The 20,860-nt window shown below is 43.7% G+C and overlaps 1 protein-coding gene and 1 long non-coding RNA gene across 4 annotated transcripts in view; one reads left to right on the top strand and one right to left on the bottom strand.

The window, feature by feature from the left end:
* TMCC3 (transmembrane and coiled-coil domain family 3) overlaps window positions 1–20,860 on the top strand; it is a 60,750-nt gene that overhangs the window by 16,691 nt on the left and 23,199 nt on the right. The window contains exon 1 of one of the 3 annotated variants that reach the window (XM_015858307.3): window positions 3,999–4,274. The exons of the other annotated variants lie outside the window; for them this stretch is intronic. Within the exon in view, the coding sequence (XP_015713793.1) occupies window positions 4,197–4,274 (78 nt within the window). The 5' untranslated portion in view covers window positions 3,999–4,196. Of the gene's footprint in view, window positions 1–3,998; window positions 4,275–20,860 lie in introns of those variants that run through there. 3 annotated transcript variants of the gene reach the window in all.
* LOC116653268 (uncharacterized) lies at window positions 1,202–4,655 on the bottom strand. Its single transcript, XR_004306837.2, has 2 exons — window positions 4,530–4,655; window positions 1,202–1,715 (listed from the first exon to the last, which is right to left on the bottom strand). It is a non-coding gene; the product is annotated as an uncharacterized LOC116653268 (long non-coding RNA).

The raw sequence follows: 20,860 nt of genomic DNA, 5'->3' as shown, positions 1-20,860 counted from the left end.
CATTCCCAAGTGAGCTCTGAACCAGATATTGTGAAGCTGAAATTTGTACACTGACGAGCAGCAACCATTTCCTTTGCCCAAGGGAGAACTCTGTACCACGCTGCCTGTGCAACATGGGTCATCTATGCTGTAAATAGCTGGATGCCAGGTAATTTCTTGGCTATAGAGAACAGCTGTTATTTCATTTAGCTAAAAAGGTGGCTCTTGGTGATAGCATTTAACGTGCAAAACACTGCCACCATCCTGTAGGTAGTTTGCACTATCGCTGTCAGCAGCAGCAGAAGGGAATTATATAGCAACAATTTCCTTGTCTGTACAAGGGCAGGGCGAAGAAGGAAGGGGGAGGACTTCTGCTGCCCTCAGCTGGAATTTGTCACGTTCTTATCTGTCCTTAATCCTCTATCAGTACGTTGCGGTGATACACAGAGATAGTCATAGGTTGGGAGTATCTGGGTGTACAAAATGGATACTCTTGGAGTGTACATGGCTGTTAGATCCTGAAAGTGCATTAAAAAAAAGTCTGTATGAGGAGAGGAGAGGAGAGGAGAGGAGAGGAGAGGAGAGGAGAGGAGAGGAGAGGAGAGGAGAGGAGAGGAGAGGAGAGGAGAGGAGAGGAGAGGAGAGGAGAGGAGAGGAGAGGAGAGGAGAGGAGAGGAGAGGAGAGGAGAGGAGAGGGGAGGGGAGGGGGAGGGGGAGGGGGAGGGGGAGGGGGTCTGATTGGAAGTTTTTGATAGATATCTGAATGTTTGTCATTGTCAGAGCTTCCGAGTGATGTTCAGGCTGGCAGAGCAGCCTGTCAGTCATAGCGTGATCCCTCGCAGGTTCATGTTGGTACAGGCAGACTGAGTACCTCCTTTCCTGTGGGTGTGAGGCTCATGCTTTGGCAGCAGCACTGGGAGCGGTGACGCTAACAGATAACCTGCACCACTCAGCACTGTCCCGTTTGCTGTCAGATTTAGAAATGGCACTGGCAGGCTCTCATCACATCGGACTTCTCCCTGGAGGCTGGTTGTGATAAGCCTTTGGAAAATGTTTTGGAGGCAGTGTTGGAAAGTCTCTTGTAAGAAGCCCCTGGTATCCTGTTTGAGTGTACAGATGTTGCTGTGATAAAAGGGACCTTCTCCTTCTTCCTGAGTGTGCTTTTCCAGCTTGTACTTAGCACTTTATGTAAAATTAGTCCCAACATAATCAGAACACAACATTTAATCATAACATTTTAAATTCTGGGGGCCTCAAGGGTCTGCACAGAAAAAAGGTACTGTGGTTTTCCTTTTACAAATGAGGTAGTGGAAGCCCAGAGAGGTTAAGCTGCCAAGGTTAGTGATAAAACTGGATAAAGAACAGGGCCAGACCTCCAGCCAGTCTCCTAATTGATAGGACTGTGGTGCCTTTCATCTCCTTAAAGGTTTCCTTTCCTGTGATACTTACTTCCCCGTGCGTGCAGAACCCCATCTATCAGTCTACTCTGTGAGGAGCTGGGCTTAGCTCAGTAATCCCTCTGTCACCACTGCCACTTCTTCTCCCTCGGGGGCCTACGCGTAAGTCGGTCCATCTTATCAGTGTCTCCCAGACGGAATGGCTGCGTCTGTTGGTCTGTTGCGTGGGGTCATGCGGCAGGAAATGGATGGCAAGGATGCAGCTCGTGCAGGGGGAGCAAGGTGGATGTCTCATGCTTTGGTCACTGCCTCTGATCACGCCCCAGAGACTTTGCTTTCCTGAAACAGGACAATGTGGTCAAACACAGCACTGATGTCTGCTCTGCTGTGTGCCACCTATGGTGCTATATGCCCTTGTTCTGTCATCCTAAGTTTAAACAGACCTTCCATTCCTAACTTGCATGATTTTTAAAAGGTCACTTCTTTAACAAGGCCAGAAAATAAAGTAAATATCAAGAGTTAATCGCTGTGAGTAGTGCTGGTGTCCTGACACAAGGAGAAGCATTGGAAGAGGATGAAAGAATTCTGTGCCTATAAGGACAGCTGGGCAGTCAGTCTGTGAACCATTTGGAGAAATCTGAACTTTAAATTGGCACAGTGGATGGCTGGGATGATTTGACAGTTCAATCATTAACTTAAACCATAGACATGAATATAAATATGATTTGTCAGAAGAACAAAGTGGTGAGAGAATTCTCCTATGGGCAACCACTTCTATCTATGTCAGTTTGATCTCTGGTTCCTGCGCATGTTTGGAAGTGTTTGCTTTAGTGTATGGAAGGTTCAGTGGGGAATAGGTGCAGTGTGTGGGAGGAACATTTATCCAAAACTGTGGGCTTTTGAAAATGATGGTGAGAGGAAGTGTCTGTTGAGGCTGTGGGAAGTGCTGTGTTGGGCAGTTCTGCAGGCAGGCCAGTCTGCTTTGGAGTGGGGAAGGAGAGCCATGCAAACCAGCTGTGTGTGAGAGAGGAGGGGAAGTTGCCTGTGCTTGGCCCAACAAACCTCTTCCTAGAAGTTACATCAAGAGTGCATATATGTTTGTATCCATGTTGATTCTGCTGTGACCAAGCATGCACATTATTCTCCTAACTCTATTTATTCTAGCTCTCTTCCTCTTGAAGAGGAGTTTCCTCATTTTATTGATAGCCTGCTGTTATTATTGAAATAAAGCTGACATTACTGAAATAAAACTCAATTTTTGAATCAACTCTGATTTATAGAAGATTGGTATTGTTAAAAAGCCAAGCAAATGAAGCTATTTACATGTCCTTTATCCAACTTATTCTCTCCATGTTTTGATCTACTGCGTCTGCCAAGGCTTAAACAAAAGTCCTGAAGATTTCTGAGGTAATTAAGGATGTTTCATCCCATGTGCTGGGAACTACACAGTCCCATTTGGAAACTGCAATTATCACTTCAGTTTAAACCCCAAACCCACAACATTTGCCTGTTTCATTTCCTACTGACCTCATCTCCCGAGTTCCCAACCCTCTGCCATATTTGGAGTCATCAATTAAAGTTTCATGTCTGAGCTGAGGGACTGAAGAAACTCAGTTCCCACTTGAAAGCTTTTTCCTGACAGCCTTCCAAGCCCAGCTGTTCTTGTGAGCTATGGAAGAAGTATAGGAAGAATGACAAGTCGTCACGTGTGTGCAGGTAGCTTGCATGATTTGGGTTTGCTTGAATGATTAGTGCACAGGGAAAGTGCTGCTTCCTGCAGCGTACCCACCGACTGCTGGGTTGGTCTCTGAACTTTGATTAACTTTGAACAATCCAGTGTTGGAGTTGAAGAAGAAACACCTGCCAAGAAGGTTATTTCTAGTATGTATTTTTTACCTTTGGAATATCAGATCTTCAATTTTTGAAGGCCTCGCACAATGAAAACAGCAATAATATGTCAGATAATAACATCAGATAATTTACCTTTGATAGTAGATTATCTCATGGGATGTAGGATTCAAAGAAAAAATACAAGTAAATATCAGCAGGGAGATATATTCCTAAAGGCAGCAATCCCCTCCAGTGCCGTTAGCTGTGTCGATAGATGTGTGGTTATATATTTGCGTGCCTTGGGACTGTTGCTGCCTCCAGCTAGGGGCCCATCCAGCCTGGCCTTGAACGCCTCCAGGGTGGGAGCATCCTCAGCCTCACTGGGCAGCCTGTTCCCGTGTCTCACCACCCTCACAGCAAAGAGTTTCTTCTCAGCCCTCGGGAATTTAAGCACGGGCTGCTGCCCTGGGAGGCGTTTCCCCGGGGAAGGTGTGCCGCACACAGGTGTGACCCGAGGCTACCATACAGCTGAACGCTGATGGATTTATCTCCTGTGTATAATGGGGACCGAAACGTCACCGGTTGCTGCAGTCCAGCACTCGGTTCGACAGACCGCGTGTGTTTCGCGCACGGCCCCGTGCAGCGCCCAGCCGTACCCGGGGACTTGGCGCTACGACACCTCGCCAAACAACACCACCGGTGCCGCCCCACCTTCTCCCCTCGGGCCTCAGCATTTCTCCCCCCGAGGCTGGGAGGGCCCCTCTCTCCGAGGCGCCGCCTCTCCGTGTCTCCGTGCCGCCGAGGGGTTAATCCGGGTGTGCCGGAGGAGCAGCCGTGCAGCCGCGCCGCCCCGAGGCGTGCCCGTCCCTCCCGCACGGCGGCGGCAGCGGCACCGAGTCCTCAGTGCCGGCGCTGGGCGGCAGCTGGTGGGACCGGTACCCGGAGCCGTGTTCGGACGGAGCGGCAGCAGGAGAAGCAGGAGGCGGCGCGATGCCGGGCAGCGACACGGCGCTGGCCGTGGACAGGACGTACTCGGACCCGGAGCGGCACCGGCGCCGCAAGATGCGGGTAACGAGTGTGGGGATTCGGGAAGTTCTGTGCCGCCGTGCCGGGCTGTGAGCAGCCGTCCCGATCAGGGGGTCCCCGCTCACATTGCGCCGTGCTGGAGCTCGAGGGATGTGGGCTTTTAGTGTGCGATTCTGTGCCGCGCTCCTAATCCTGAGCGCTCGCTTATTAGTACGAGATAGAAAGAAACCGGCTGTTGGCATAATAGAAACCGACACGCGATAGAAACTAGTGGGAGGTGGGGGGGAGAGAACTTACCGGCACTAAATGTTGGTGATTTCGGGAGCTCCGTCTGCGGGTCCCCGGGCTCGGGCTGGCGCCGCTCCTGGTCGCTGACCTGTAGGTCGGTGAGTGCATCCAGCCCTATAGCACGGCGCTTACCCTGCTTTGGAGCCTGCAGGAGGGGCCGGGCTCTGCCCCGGGGCGGACACAAAGGTTTATCTGTGTGCCCGGGGTGATGGCGTACGCTCAGCGTGTTGCCGGTGTGCCGCTGCGTGGGATAGTTTGTCCTTATGGTCTGCTGGCGAGTTGAGCTTTATTTTAGTGCTATTATTATTGTTTAATTCATGTAACGTGCTATCTGTATTGACAGCTCCCTGCTGTGGTGAGGGCAGGTGGCTCTTGGGGGTCTGTACAGGTTCGGGTTCTTCCCCCAAGGCTCAGCTCCAACAGGTGTAAGGCACACGCTGCTTCTTGCTGTGCACTACAGGACTTGGGGTTTTTCTCTCCTCTGCCCGTGCTGTTCTCTCCATCCCCTCCCTACCCACAAATTAAAAGTGCTGAAAAGGTGCGCTGCTGATTGCTGCTGCGGAATGAAATGTTTTAAGATAAGGAAGCCTACGCACTGTAGCTTTGCTCCTCAAGTCTAGAATGCTCTTCATACTGCAAGCTCAGCGTGTGCTACTCATAACCTGGTTACAAACTGTGTGTGTTTCCTTTCTTTTTCTTTTTATGAGCTGAACTAGTTAAATTTTTTCCCCTTGTTCTTGCTGAATGAGTAACGTGCTATCTAACGTAGTGTGGCCAAGGAAGAAAACTGCATACCTTCAAGGCTGATTTGGGGCACGTGTCAGAGCTAAAATGGGAGTTCCCACTCTGTAGCCCAGCTTATCTGCTTAAAAGCATAAGAATCCTGGCAAACGTGGTACTGTGCATTATACCTGCGTATGGGAAAATAATGATTAAAAATAAATCTCACTCTTAAGACAGTTTCATGAATGCACTGGGCTTTGGTTTAACTTTAGGTTTCATTTCATCAGGCTTATCCTCTCCTTTCCTTTTTTTTCCTCTTCCTGCAACCATGGCAATTGGAAATATAACCCTTTAGCAAGTTCCTAGAGTCCCATGTAATTATGTTGTTCCAGGGTCTATGCTGTAAGAGTTTTGTAGGCTCCATGGAACTTGTAATGTAATTGGCAGAGATGGAAGCAGCAGGCTTTGTACTCTAGATGATGGCCAGAGCTGGCGTTAAGTACGTTTGTGTTTATTAGGGACAAATAGGATGTTTTCCTGCGTAACTTCATCATTCCTCTTGCTGCTTTAACCAGAGGGACAGAAATGGCCGGGCACTGGAGCAGCAACAATTGGTGCTATTATGTAGGAAAGAAGCAAGAAAGAAGGATGCTGTTTCTCTCTCAGAGACTGAACAAAGAGCATCAGAGCAGCTGGAGTTGAAGCTGCAGTTCTCAAACATTCATGGAGAAAAACAACACAGGGAATGAACACAGTAGCAGTGGGAGGGTGCTCTGAGAGCCCAGGCAATCCAGGCAGTGCTTGTGTGAAGCAACCTTGGAGCTGCTTCTATCAGCATAATGAAGACAGTGCGTAGTAAATAGGGTGAGGTGCATTTAATGTAGCTTGAGGAAAAGAGGAGGCAAAGTAGCTGCTGGACGTCTTAGTCTGTATAAAATAGGATAGCGAGTCTGTTTTTTGGGAGGGGAGCTTTTGGAGGACTTAGCCAGCCCTATGAGTTGCTGCTTGTGTCTTTTGTGCCCATCTAAGGATTTTTCATACGAGAAAGTAAAGCCTGCTCTATGGATGCTAAAGAAGGCTGTCCAAAACTGCTACTGTGTGTGCTGGAGAAAGGCATCAGCAAATTCAGTTAGTAGAACTGCTAGAGCAACCTCCCATGATAACAGCCTTCTGAGGGGGAGAAAGGGGCTTACAATTCCTGCTGCTGGTCTAAAGCTCCTTCAGTGTAAGGCACCGGCTCTGTTCAGTGCCTTCTTGTTTGAGACCACTTGAAGTATGATTTCCTGGGCTCTGCTAACAGCTCTCCAATGGGCTGTGTTACATTTTGTGCAAAGATCTCAAAGCCTGAAAGAGAGAAGATGCTTTAATGAGGAACAGCTGTGTCATTCTTAACATATAGAGGATTACTGCTGCCTGAGGAGACCAAGAACTTTGAGGGAGAGCTTGGGGTTCTTCTCACCTCCTTGGCCAAGTTGTTGGGGTGTTGTGTGTGGCAGCAACAAGTAGCACATAAAACCACTTCAGTCTGCTAATTTATGCCTCGTTGTGTTATGATGTGCTTCAGGAATGCTTGTCAAGGCCCTGTTAAATCTCTCACCTCTGAGTGTTCACCAGGTTGTCCTGTTTAGACCTCAGAAGCCTGTGTATACTTTTTTGCTGCTGATCAGAGCTCTTCAGTCTCAGACCCTGAAGCTTTTCAGAGCAGGTGTCCTCTGCAATGCATCAGGATTATCAGTTTATACGTGTGGCCTCATAGAATAAAAATCCTCTTCTAGGACAACTGGAACATGAGTTCCTGTACTACATCCCATTGCAAGCCTATGCAGTGATGCATCCTGCTTTTAACCAGCACCAGATGCATTAGACAGAGATTGGTTGTGTAATGAATGGTACATTAGATCCTGTTCAGAACTCTCCCTTGGTAGCGGTAGTTTTATATTTGAAATGGTGATAACTACTTCTTCATTAAAAAAAAAAACAAAACAACAAACACAACAGTCTCACCTGGAGCAGATGTGGATGTGTGGGGCTTTTTTTTTTTGTTAACAAATGGAGATCCTTATTTTCAATCTTATGTTTTCAGCTCCAGTGAAAATAGCAGTAGATTCAGTGTTTGGGAGATGAACTGATTCTTGTGTATCTGCACCAATAAAAGTCTTATATTAGAAAACTAGTTAAAAAAGTACAGGTTTCCATTCCTTTTCTCACATTCTAGTGATTAAAAATGTCCTCTGAATGTCTCTTCTTTTTCCCTCATGTCTCTCTTGTGATCCCTCCCATTCATCTTGTCTATAAGCGAGGCAGACTTCTTAATAATCTCATCTCATATGGAAGTCTTTCTAAGCCTGTAATCACTTTCATCATCTGTCCTAGGATTCCCTTTATTTCTTGTAATCTTCAGTGTGTTTAGAGGAAATAACATAAAGGGGCTTAGAAAAGGTTATTACGATTATTATTTTAAACAACAAAAACACGTAGAAAAAAACAACAACCCACACACAAAACTAAAACACCGCAGTTTCAGGAGGAACATGGATTTATTTGATGTTCCTGGTGTTGCTTTCAATATGGGGCTATGCTTGTTCTGGGCTTCTGGAGCTCATAACCAAACCTCCAGATATTTTGTGCTCAAAGAACTTATATGTGCTTTTCCCAGTTTCCTCGTTTTTTTTTTTCCTTTTTTTTCGGTGTAAGATGAAGATAATTTGAAGAGACAGAGTGTTATTGAGACCTCCAAGCATTAGCTTTAAATCCACGATGTATCTAGACATCTGTGAAACCTGTCAGACAGTAGGTTACGTGATGCAGGAGTGGTGGGAATAAAAGAAGGAAGCCACAATTGAGGTAGAACCTCCAAAAGACAGATTAGCCATGTTGAACTGCAGAAGAGCCTGGTTAGTTCATGTAGAACTAGAATCCAGTTGTGATTATTTAATCACTGCTGATCTATTTGGGAACACTAACCTCTTCATATTTTTCCAGTGCCACAAAGAGCTGTGAGGAAGTTTACAAAGCTGCTGCTGTCTTTTTTTCTTTCCTGTTTCTTAGGGCTGGGGATTTGTGTTCTTATCGAGGTTTCAGATGATTTTTATGTTAGGAAGTTTTGTACTTAAACATTTCATATCTTTTGGACTCGCTGCCTGGGAACTTAATGTCTCCTTTGTTGTGCTTTTGGCTCCTCCTTACTGCAGTGGGTGATGTTGCTTTCAGGACTGGGGCATCTGCTTGCAGCTCTTTAAACATCAGGTGTATTAAGAGCAACACAAAGCCGTAGCCACTGGGGGAAGTCTCCATCCTTTTGGTTTACTTGTTTTGAAGGACACCTGATTGCCCTCCTGTCAGATTGCCAGTGCTGATGCAGGGGGCTACAAGCAGTTCTAGATCCATAACTTGCTTACTGTCATCATGTCCATCAGTGAGGCTGTAGCCGTATGCCACCTGGCACAGTGTCCACATCGAGGCTGAGCCTGTAAGGATTTGGCTGGTTGGGACCGCTCTCACTACTGCTGTCCAGGGCTTTTGGCACCAGGAGAAAGTGTGCAGCTTTTGTCATTGCCCATAGAGCTGAGTGTGGTTTTGGGAAAGATGTGGGTATGAGATGAGATTCTATACAGTGTTGGGGTGTGGTGCTACATAGTAATCCTTTTTCCTATTATATATTCAGGTGGAATAACTTTGCTAAAGAACATTTGCATCATTACTAATGAGGATTGCTTTTATTTAACTATTGAAATGTTCAGTTTTTCCTTAAGCCCAAAGGAGGAACTGAGTATTAATATGCAAAGCCAAAAATAAACCTGCTGTTCTAAAACCTTGACATATGGGATCTGGTATGCAACCAGGGTGGCTTGTGCCTGTGCAGCTAACCTTCTGCAGGCACTATCAGCCAAGTGAGAACTCCTCTGAGGCAGTTCTTACACTGTGCTACATGATCTAAGCTTTAGTTCAGAGGCAAGAATGGAAGAGGAGGGAAGAGCCTCCTAGCTGAGGTGTAATGAGTATCTACAAATTGGGAGCTTCGTGACGTGGAGATATGGACCACTTTATTATTGTCGTGTTTTGGTGTTGCATGTGCGTACAATTCAAGAGGGTTAAAATTGGTTCAGTGATGCTACAGTGAGTTTTAATGGACCTCTGATAGTAGAAATTTGGCATGTTTTTGTTAATAGTTTGCGTAGTAGCTGCCTCTTCCATGCTTTACCTATTTGTAAAGGGCTTGGTAACAGTTACCTTCCCTTATACATTTTTGTTTCAGTAGCTCTGAGTGAAGCAGTGATAGGGAGGTACCAAGAATTAATACTGTGCTATTGAATTAAAATCAAAATTTGGTAAAAGTAGTTCAGAAGTTCCATTGCCAACAGTGGATCCAATCTGAGATGGACTGGAGCAGCCTTACAGAAGAAATACTACAAGAAATACTGTGACGGGAAGAGAATCCCTGTAAGGGAAGTTGATGTAGCAACTCTCTGGTTTTACAGCATTCAATTTTCCTTTTATTCTGAGTTATTCCAGAACATTTAATATAGAAATTGCAATTAAGCCAGTAGTTATTATTCAAATGCTAAATGATTTAAATATGCAGAAATTAAGCTGTGTTATACCAGCATGCCTGGACAGGAGAGTGACGTCCAAAGATCCAACTAGCAGACCTGTAGGAATTGACTCCTAACATTACTCCAGTAAGTGTGCTAAAGATTCATTGTTTTACCTTTGCTTTCTAGGGGACTAAAATCAGATGGGAAGTAGCTGTTGTTTGGGCTCTAGTGGCCACTGACTGTGTTTGGATTACAGCAGGCAAGAAGCTTTGGTTGAAAGCTGCAGGCGGCTGCAAGGGAAGGTGGGAGCTTTGAAACACAGTAGGATCAAACCCAGTGGTAGTCTCAAAGAGACATCTAGTGTTAGAAAAACTAGACAAACAGATCTCTTTGAGTGAGAGTTGCCTACATCAGATCTGAGACGCCTTCTTCCTTAAGGAGGACCAAGGAAGACTTCTATCTGTGTGCACCTACCACTTCTCCTCCAGTTTGCAGCTTTGCATGTTGCTGCTTTCACCTTGCCAGCTTTCCCCAAGCTGGTGTGCTGTTTATACCAGGTCCATAAATGACACCACAGCATGGGGCTCCTTCATCCCACTGTGGTCATACTGTGCTTACAGCCTTTGAGTCCACACTGCTGTTAGTGCTGTGTGTGGATGTTGAATTATCAGCCCTTTACTTAAGTCTAAAAGACACATGAATTCCTGTCTGAAAATGACAGTAGGAAACAGGAAAAATGCTTCTTTGTGTTGAGTGTGGGACACACACAACCAAAGACATGGGGAAAAAAGGTAATGAAATAGCATTTGTTAGTGTCAGAGTGACTTAGCACAATAGAAAGGTTAAGAAATATGCATTGCTCCCAAGATGCATCTTTTTGCTGAGGCATTTAGTTACAGGAAAGTTTTGCTAAATGTCAGCTTTTGGAGCCCTTTCTTCTCTTGCCTGCATCAATTCTCCTCTTTACCAATAAAGTCTTACACACACTGTGTTATGAAGAGAATTAATCCTTCATCACACACCTTTGGATTCTCTTTGGTCTGGTAAAAGTAACTGGATGGTACTTCTTGAATTATACCTGGCTTGAGGTTTTTTGTTTTGTTTGCATTTAAATCACTTGGAAGAATCTGCAAAGTGTTGAAACAAGTGTAAAGAGAAAACAACACACAAATGTGGATATGATTAGAATCAGGCTGAATGTTTATTCCAAAGACTGGATGCAATTTTGTCCCCTTCATGCTATATAGATGTTTATAAAATAAAATGCTTCAGTACTTCTTACTGCTGCAGTTATCGATGTGTGCACATAATATGGGTGTGTGTGGCTCTTACTATGTTAGGAATCTTTGTTTTACTGGAAGCTTTGGCAGCAGTAACACAATTCTGTGTCATGATTGTCTCTGATATTTATTGCCAGATCTGCACAGTATCTCTCCACCCACTCGTCAGGTTTCTGATTTCTTTCTTCCCCCTTTCCTACTATGTACATAAAGTGAGGCTGTCTTTGTTCAGTTTTTCCCTATTACTCAAGAAAGAAATCTGGCTACGTTTTGTCAGTCTTTTTTTTGGAGCAAATCACACAACCTCAGTTTTGATGAACAGAGGGAGAACGACAGCCTGCTCCTAAGAATATCTCTTTAACTCTTAGGAGTGTCTTTTAAAGCCAGGCAGTAAATGGCAGCAGACTGATTCAGTTGCTGCCAGGCACCTGTGGAGCTAAAATGGGTCCAGAAGGTTCATAGTGTATTTACTGTACTCCTGACATGTTTTCCTCTCAGCTTTTTTGTGACCATCTCTGCAGCGGTACCATTTCTTCAGCCACAGATTGATGCAATGAGTGATCCCGGGCCCTTCTGAGATGTGCCATCAGCACCAGCAGGGCAGCTGGCTGTGCCTGGGAAACCTCCTTCTGCCATTTGCAAGTGGACTGAGTCTGGCATCTCACAAAGGCTGGGGGGATGTGAGGGAGCAAAGGCAATTCTTAGTGAGATCTGAGGAAGGGTTAAGAAAAGGAGAAGACTGAAGGCAGAAGGTCTTTGACAATCAGCAAGAGTTTCTTTTCTGTTTCCAGTAGGTGTATCCAGCAAATTCTGTGTCTCCTGGCTGACGTTTTGTTCTCATAAACTGTATGGATGTAGTACTGAGTGATTTGCCTTGGAGAGTACCAGGGAGCATTGCTGTCTTGCAGAGCTGGCTGCTCACTGCTGCTAGTAAAGCATGGGCCTTGTTATCACATTCTTCTGTTGTATCTTTCCCGTGTTAACTCCCATGGTCTTCTCTCTCTTTAGAGCAAGTAAGCAGATCTATTTCTGGCACTTCTGAAACCAGCTTCCTATGGGTTTTACCTCAGGAACATGATTGTGCCCACTTAATGTAGAGGGAAAAAAAAAGATAAACAGATATGTCTTTCTTTGTGCTTGTTTTGTGCCTCCAAGGAAAAACTTTTTTCTTCAAACATACCAAAGAACTGGAAAGTCTTGAATCACATGCAAATATTCAGAAGGGTGGATAAGAAATAACCTGCCAAAGCTCAATCCGAAAGTCATCAACTGGCTTCTCTAGTGACATCTGACTCCTAAAACCTGCTATCAGGCTTTTGTTTGTGATCTGTTGATGCCTGAAGCTGTGATATCTTTATTCCTTCAGATTTAGGAAACTGGGCTTTGGGGGTTGAGTGCAGTAGTTTGCAAGCTGTTCTTTCACGAAACATTTTGCATGCAAAGTGGCAACACAGGTCAGACTTGAGGTGGGATTTCACATTTACTAATGAATGCAGGTGTTTTGCTGAAACACGTATGTAAATTGCTCTTTGCTTTTGAAGAAGTACTCTTGCAATGAAGATACACCCATCTGCAGTGTTTAGAAACAAATAGCCAAGCCCTTGTTTCAGTTGTTCTTGTTTGTACTTGAGAGAATTGGCCAGCCTGTGTGCTTTGTGCCATTTTGTGGTGTGGCAGGTAACGTCAGAGAAGTATGAAGTGATTTTTGTGAAGGTAATTTATGTTTCGAAACAAAGTCTAGAGCAGAGGGGACAATATAAGCCTAAGGCTCTGCAGACATGGGTCCGTAGTACTGGGACAGCTCCCAGCCCTTGGGTGATGATGGAAGTTGCTTCACCTCCCCAATGCCGATGTGATTTCTCCAAGCATGCACAGCGTATAACTGCAGTGAGCTGCACGTCTCTGAGCCGTTAGTCATCTGGATGAATATGTTTAAAAATAAATAAATTCAACTGAACATCAAAACCAGAACAAATCCAAAAAATTGACCTATTTGATGCTCCAAAAATATGCAGTACATGCAGCTTCCTGCTCTCCACATCAGGCAGACTTCAAGGAGACTATCTGTTATAGATGCTTCTTTCCCCAAAACAGTCTAAGCCTTGTGTAATTGCTTTAAATCGTCCATCTGCTCCCAGGCTGGTTGTGTGAAGCACTGCTGTAGCTGAGAGAAAGACCCAGTTCCTGAGGGTCTGAGCTCTGGTGATTTGGGAGGAACTTGAACTGAATTACATAGAGGTGGGCACCTGAATGAGGTTTAGACTGTATCCCCCCTCAAAGCAGCTGTGTGGCAGTAGATATTTCGGGCTCTGCAGAAAAGATGCAAGTTTTCTACTTTTTCATGTGTTGCAGAATGAGATGTCTGTACTGAATATTGAGGCATATATGCCAAAACAGCTTGACTCTTGAGTTGGGAGAGTTCTAAAGGCACTGTCTGTTAGTCCAATGAACAGAACATTTTTCTGGCTCTCCCTCTTCATTTCACTTAGGCATAATTCCTCTGTTTTAGGAAACCTTTTCCCCCTTGATCTCTATATTTTGCCAGCTCTGCCATTATGCATAAAGAACTATTGGTCTCTGGGTGCTCAGGCATTTGGCAGTACAGGACGTTACCACTCCTTTTCTTCTCCTCTCTCTGTTTTGGCTCAGTAAAATTCATCTCTCTAACAGGTTCTGAGTTTCTGAACCTTGGGAAATTTCTTTAGGAGTTGTTAAAAAGTGGCTTTGTAAAACTGGAGTGAATATTGCTGCTTTGTGTCTATATACAGGGCTATTCTGGGTTTGAAATACGATGGTAGGGTATGTTGGTTGCTCCTCATCCATCGGTCAGACAGACCTGTAACCTTGTAGGCAAGTTCTGCCAATCAAAATGAATCCTCCCAAAGGAGCATACCTCTAATCTAGTTTCCAAAGGATATGCTGTGAAGATGTATAGCAGATGAGCATATGCAGGTCTTTTGATCTTAGAAGTGCTGTGGGGCGCATTTTTCATTGTCACTGTTACATGTTGCTCATATGGGACTGCTCTCTGCCTGGCCTCTGGTGAGTGTTAGTGCTGTCATGTTTGCTCCATAAGGTAGATCTGTCCCAAAGAGAACAAAAGGCTGATGTTGGAGGTGGACAGATTGTTGGAGTTCTGCTGTTGTATTGAAGAACGGAGAGGATTTATAATTAATTGATTCTGTGGAGGTCTGAAAATAGGGGTTGCATGAAGAGGGACGTAACTTCACTTGCATAAGTCCTCACCTTCAGAAGATGTGTCCTAATTCCACTGAAACCTTTAGTTTTTATAATGAACACAAGAAATTCTAACATCTAATCCTCAGAATAAGAATGCATCAGTTCTCCTTGTGAGTGAACAAGCAGCATGAACTGTCAGTTAATTCCCAAAACTACAGTCTTCTTTTCAGAATGTGCCTTGCCAACTTCAGAATGTAATTGATTTTGCTGTCTGTGTATGCATCTTTTCAATTGGAAAACAAGAGAGTGAAGGAGGAAAAGAGGAGCTTACTGCACTTCATCTGCAGCACTGAGGCTCAAATCAGTATTTGCGAGTGAAGGAAATTTGGGTCTGATGCTCATTGCCCTTCAAGTATAGCTGTGCAGGTAATGTTGGTGGCTGCATTCTGCCTGCTGGCTTGTGGCTGTGATGGACAGTTTGCTGGGAGCTGTGGTGCTGTTCCTGTGGCCACATGCACCTTGGCTTGGTCTAGTATTAAATGGGGAGGTTGGTGGTCCTGCCTGTGGCAGAGGGGTTGGAGATTCATGATCCTTGAAGTGCCTTCCAACCCGGCCGTTCTGTGAGTCTGTCCCTCACTTTTTCTTTCCTCAGCAGCGTGAAGACAAAGGTTGTTCGTGCTTATGCTGTTTCTACAGAAACTGGTTGAAATAAGTTGTTAATATGGAAATGGGGTTCTTAAATGAGAACTTGAGTTTTTGTGTTGCATACATATGTTGTATACATTTGTGAGTGATTCTAGGAGAATGAAGGGCTACAGTTGATCTGAAGGCTGCCTAGTAAAACAGTTTTAAAAAGTCATGCAGTTACATTTATTGTATTACTAACCCTCGCAAACTGCAGTAACTCTTAATGTCTATTTTTAAGAAGAAATTTTGGTCTCTGTTTACATCATTTTGCTCTCTGATTACACCCAGTGTAGCTTGCTAATTTTAGGGGTGTGAACTCCTCATGGTTTAGTGAGACAAAGTTTTAATAGCTGTGTCTGAATACCTGGATAAAATTGATTGCTGTGTGTCTCCATATACGGCCACATATGTTGCTTGTGGCGTTGCCGTTTGATTTATTATTGTAGGGGTGATGGAGTTGGAATGGAAAGAAATTCTTATTCCAGTATGATTTAGAACAGTGCTATGTATTAATAAACAGAATCCTCATATTGGTGAGTTTTAATGCTGGAATTGGAATTCAAAGCGCTGAATTTGAACTGAGTTCTTTGAATTTACATCTAAGTCGTGGTGAGCTTGCCACATATTTTGTAAGCAAGTGTACAAAGTGATATCTTTATCTTTTTGTAGCAGTTACTCTGCTAAATCTGGGAGAACTTTAATTTTAGAAGAGTGGCGGTGTCTGGCACCACCCAGTGCAGCAATTTACCTACTGGGAAGAGTCCACCCCAACTCCTTCCAGGCTTCTGTGAGCAAGTTACATCATTCTCTGTAATGTCTTTTCCTCCTGGGCCAGACGGGTCTATCTGTTGTCATTATCTGTGCAGTAGCAGTAAGGTTTAGAGACAGTTGCGCTACCAAATGTACGAGGTGAGCTCAGCTCAGCGGCTCATTTCTGAATGCAGAAAACCTCAGCACATACGCTTGCTTTTTGAATGTTGGATGCTCAGAAGTAATCCTTTAGGCTTATGCTGTGCTCAGCTTTCTTCTGCCTGAGTAACCTTTATATCGTTTACGCAGCCCTTCTGCCCTTTGAAAAAGGGAGAACAAGAAAAGATGATGTTCCTGCGTTATTTGAAATAGTGTTACATTATGCAGCATTCCTGCACGCTTCTCTCCAGGAGTGAACAAATGGACAGTGTGAAAATATTGCAACGTTCTGATAGCTGAGCATCCCACAAGTTGCATATCTACTTCTATCCTCCTTATTTACAATTATGTCGAGTTCTTCCCCTGTTCCCACCGAAGTAAGGGACTGTCTCTACACTGGATAAAACTCTTTTCTGCCAGAGTACGCTGGTTATGGCACATGGCACTCAAGATGACTTCCTTTAAATTGGACTCCCAGCTCTATGTTGTATGTATGTTAGATAATACTCTTGCAGGTGCTACCAAATTGCTAGACAGGGATTAAAAATGTCCAGCTTCTACCAATTACCTATTTTCAGCAGTCTGTGTATTGTGAGAGAAGAAAAGAGGATGAGAATACAGCCTTACCGCCTTAAAAATATGCCAGTGTGTATTTTATTTTATATGATACACGCATGTGCATATCTATGTGTGAACGTATATTTTATGTACTTCATGTTTTTAACCTGCTTTTCCTTTCAGGAAAATTTCCACCAGCAGGTTGAAGGATAAATGCTGTCTTTTTGTTACAAAATCTGGCTGATCTTTGCCTCCAGTGTTTTGTTTGTGAAAACATATTGGTAAAGTTTGACCTTGTGAAGCACACGGAATATGTTGTTTTTCCTTTTGCCTACTCTTGTGTGCGTTATCACGACTTGAGCTGGAAACTGAGAAGCGGAATTCCTTCTGGTGGTTGAGGTGTTGACAGTACTTGCTGTGCTATTGGATCACTATAGATTTTGTAGCATTAAAGGAAATCCAGAAACCCTCTAAACAAGATTCTCATGTTACGGCTCTAAGTCCTGTACAGAGCTTTTATGAATTGATGCATCTCTATTTCAAATTTTTCTTATTTGTTTTTGTTTTTCCCCATTCCGAATCACACAGATTTCCTATTACCCCCTATGCTGATTGATCTCTTCCCTCTGCATCCATGTCATCTCATCTTGAACTCATGCATTTTTAGCTCTTTGTTCTCATTAGGTTTTGCCTCTCTTGGCTACATATACATTGTTCATTAAGAGATTCAGGTACTTGTTTTCACAGCATTTTTTTTTCTTTTTTTAAATGCCTTGGAACTATAAGCACTGTGTTCCACCATGTAAGTAGAAAGAGAATAGATAAATCCCCCAAGGGAAATTAACTGGGAATGAAATTAGCCCATTTAAGTATATGCATAGAACTTAAACTGTTAACTTAGTCATGTGTATTTAGTGTAAGAGTGGAGGCAGAGTGGCTAATAAGAGTGAATGCATAGAGATGAGAGGCACTCATGATCCAAGTGAAAATAAAGCATGGAGAGCTTCAACTGCTGTAAGAAGTCAGCAGGACTGGCCTCCTGCAGAAGAACAGTGAACACAGGACCTCTTTGTAACAGAGAAAGGTTATACCAAGGCTTTTATTTAGAGTATTCTTAAGTGATGTGGGAGGCTTGATGCGCGTGTGTATCCCTGAGCAAATTTTCAGAGAGAGTAATTAAAGGCTTAGCTGAAGTCTTGGGGGTGAATAAAAGATGAAGTAAATGTAACTTTTGGGTTAACCAGTGGTGGATCTTGCCAGATAGCATGGCCTGATGTCTTAGCAAAGGTGAATACCATGTATGCTGAGTTCCTTTTTCTTAGAATACGGCTGTAGTCCTGGATTGATCGGTTGCTATGGTGCCACGTGATAAGCAGGTTGTGAAGCTGGGGATGTCACAAAGGAGAAGGGATAGAAGAGATGGAGTTAGAGGTGGTTAAGTCTTGCAGAGCTTCTGGTATAATTTCACTTTAAGCAAAGAGGAAGTTTGTTAATGTATGTCACTTGCACCTTTGCACCAGTTTGAAATGGATTTGGGCATAGAAAGGAAGGACGTGAATAAAGCAAGACTAGAAATTGAGATGAAAAAACATTAACCTATGGGAATAATGGTGTTCTGAAGTTACTTTCCTAACTTAAGTAGCAAGAAAAGTACATGACTTCTTTTAAAGAAAGCCTGATAAGCTTATGAGTGTAATTTTTCATTGTTAGGAGCCAGGAAATTCCTTTAAGTCCTTTGTTTCTTTGCTGGAAATATTTGTTCTTATTTCCTGAGGCTTTTGCATTATTTGGATGTGTTGAAGCTGAGCATTTTCTGCCTTCAAAGGTAATGAGTGAAGACATTGTGTGAAAATAGGTTTTGTCTCTTCACCGGGAGCATGGCTATTCTTCTAGGAAGTTAAATGTAGAGAGATTTTTCCCATTTTCTACTTGTTGGTTTGCTGGCTGATCAGCAGATAGATAACCTTAAGGTTATTCATAGAACATTCTCTTCTGCTCATCTGCTAAGCCAGCCACTGCTAGGTGAGGCACTGGCACAGGTTGCCTAGAGAGGTGGTGGGTGCCCTGTCTCTGAAGACATCCAAAGTCAGGTTGCGGGGTCTTTGAGCACAATGATTAGTTGTAGGTGTCCCTGTTCATTGCAGGGGAGCTGGACTGGATGGCCTTCAAAAGTCCCTTCCAATTCAAATAATTCTGAGATTCTATGAAAGATTATGGTAGGAACACTAACAAAGTTGAAGCTATTATTAGTGGCAAGGATAAAGGGGGAAGCAGAATGTGCTCTATAGAAATGTAGGGACATAAGAGAATCTGGAGCAATTGTGGTGTGTGGATGGGACCTGAGGAGCTGATCTGGGAAGATATTACTGGTGGTGTCACTGCAGGAAATGAGTTTAAGGTCCATGTGATACCATATTTCACTGTTTTTTGCTGAACTGATGTTTCTGCTGAACCATGGGGGGTTTATACGGAGGCTGTCCCTGCTGCTTCTCTATCAGTTTGAATGTTTCTGGGGAGTACAGCACTGTTCCGTGCTGTTATTCATGCTGAACAAAGGCTCATTTCTCTGAGAGGTAGTGGATAGGTTTGTATTGTGGAAAACTGAAGAATTCTTTGTGGTAGAGAACTGTTGTGTCTCCTCTTTCACACGCTTTTCCAGACACAGAGAATATTTATGTTTGCCTGATAAAAAGAAATTACTATGTTAAACTGCTTAGTTAGCCATCCAGTCCATTTAGTGGTAGGTAAGCCATAATTTTGCTTAAGTGTTAAACTCAAATATGCCCACTGTAGCACTGTATTATCTGCTGGCGCTGATACCTTCCATGTGCACTGGATGGGCAATATGTTTCTGGAGGCTGTGGTTTCAGTAATTGAAGGCAACTGCAAATTACTGCTGAAAAAATACTATAACACAAATGGTTCTTACCCTCAGAGCCTGCCAGTGAAGGAAGTCAGTATAACAGAAGTTATATGTTCCTGAGCATCCAATATATTATTGTTTAAAAAAACAAAGCAAAAGAAAACAAAAGGCTGGCAAGACATTGTGGGCATACGTAGTTTATGGCAGTGATTTAGAGATGCCTAGTGGAAAATGCATACAACTTGTTTATCTGTCAGTTGTCAGCTGTGAGAGAACTATGTTGCTCTTGTCTTTAAAGCAGTTACTTATATTTGCTTTTGAACTGTATACAGCCTGCTTTAGTGCACAGGCTAAGCTTAGGTATGGGGTTTCCTTTTTAGCCTCTTTGGTAACCATAAAGGTAGGTGTCTGTGTGCTGGTTCTGAGTACAGCCTGATGCTGTTGCCTTTCCTTTGACCATCAGTATGCGTGTAACCAGCCTTGCAGAAGAGTTCTTTGTGGAAACCAATTTTTAATCATCTGTGGCCTGATTTGCATTGCATTGCTAACAGCTCCCTTCTGGAGGAGCATAGAGTTAATGTGGGTCAAGTTGTCTGTCAAATGGTAAGTGCACAAAGTGCTGGTACTTATTCAGTTAATGGTCAGGTGCAGCTCATCACCTCTATGATGACTGTGCTGGTGCCATGGAGTGCTCCCATGATAGGCAGCTGACTTGAATGAGGCTGTTGTATCAGTTGAGTCATGAAGAACTGACAAAGAGTGTTAATGGTGAAAGCTGTGTTAATATTCTGGTTTTAAAGCTTGGCTGAATGCATTCTAATGTCTCCAGTAAGTCTTGGAGAGCAGAAAGAGAAGTAGGCTTGCCAGAGAGATCTCTGCAGAAACATTGCAAAGACTGGTTTGACTGGAAGACAACCTCATAGCCAACTGTTGTGCTCTTAGTGATTGTTAGGGTGCCAGAGAAAGACACTGTGCTGAATTAAGGTTAGACTACATCGAAATCACAGGATCATAGAACTGCTCATGTTGGAAAAGACCTTCAAGATCATGAAGTCTATGATCTTGGTCCAGCATGGCCTAACCATACTACCCTAACTGTAACAATCCTCTGCTATATCATGTCACTGAGCACCACATCCAGACGGCTTTTAAACACATCAAGGGATGGTGACTCAGCCACCAAAATGAGATGGTGTGCCTCTGGAAAGGTGATGTGCTGAGTAAAGAAGCAGATACTGACATCAGAATGCTTTGTTCTGGTGTGATGGTTGGTGTTCCTCAGCCAATTTTGGTGTCACAAATTAGGTCCAATTATTCTTACATCCACATTTTGGTGTGTCCATTTTTTATAGCATTAAAGGGTATTAAAGGATAAATTCTCACTTTTGATAAGAGTTGCTTTTTGCTGCGTACAATGTTGGATACTGCGCATAACTTTTAAATTGAGATTCAGTTTTTCCTTGCCAGACTTTAGTCCTCTATGTTAATACCCATAATATGAGAGCTGATGCTTAAGGTGATACTGAAACTGGTTTTTTTTTTGAGTCTATTACCTTTTCTAATATCTAATACATAAAGCAGAATTATCCAAGGAAGTGTTCCAAA

Source organism: Coturnix japonica, chromosome 1, assembly GCF_054131305.1.
Source record: "Coturnix japonica strain WE chromosome 1, WE-NBRP24, whole genome shotgun sequence".
Classification (NCBI taxonomy): domain Eukaryota; kingdom Metazoa; phylum Chordata; class Aves; order Galliformes; family Phasianidae; genus Coturnix; species Coturnix japonica.
The sequence above is the reverse complement of the archived record's forward strand: the minus strand, read 5'-3'. Positions and strand labels throughout refer to the sequence as shown.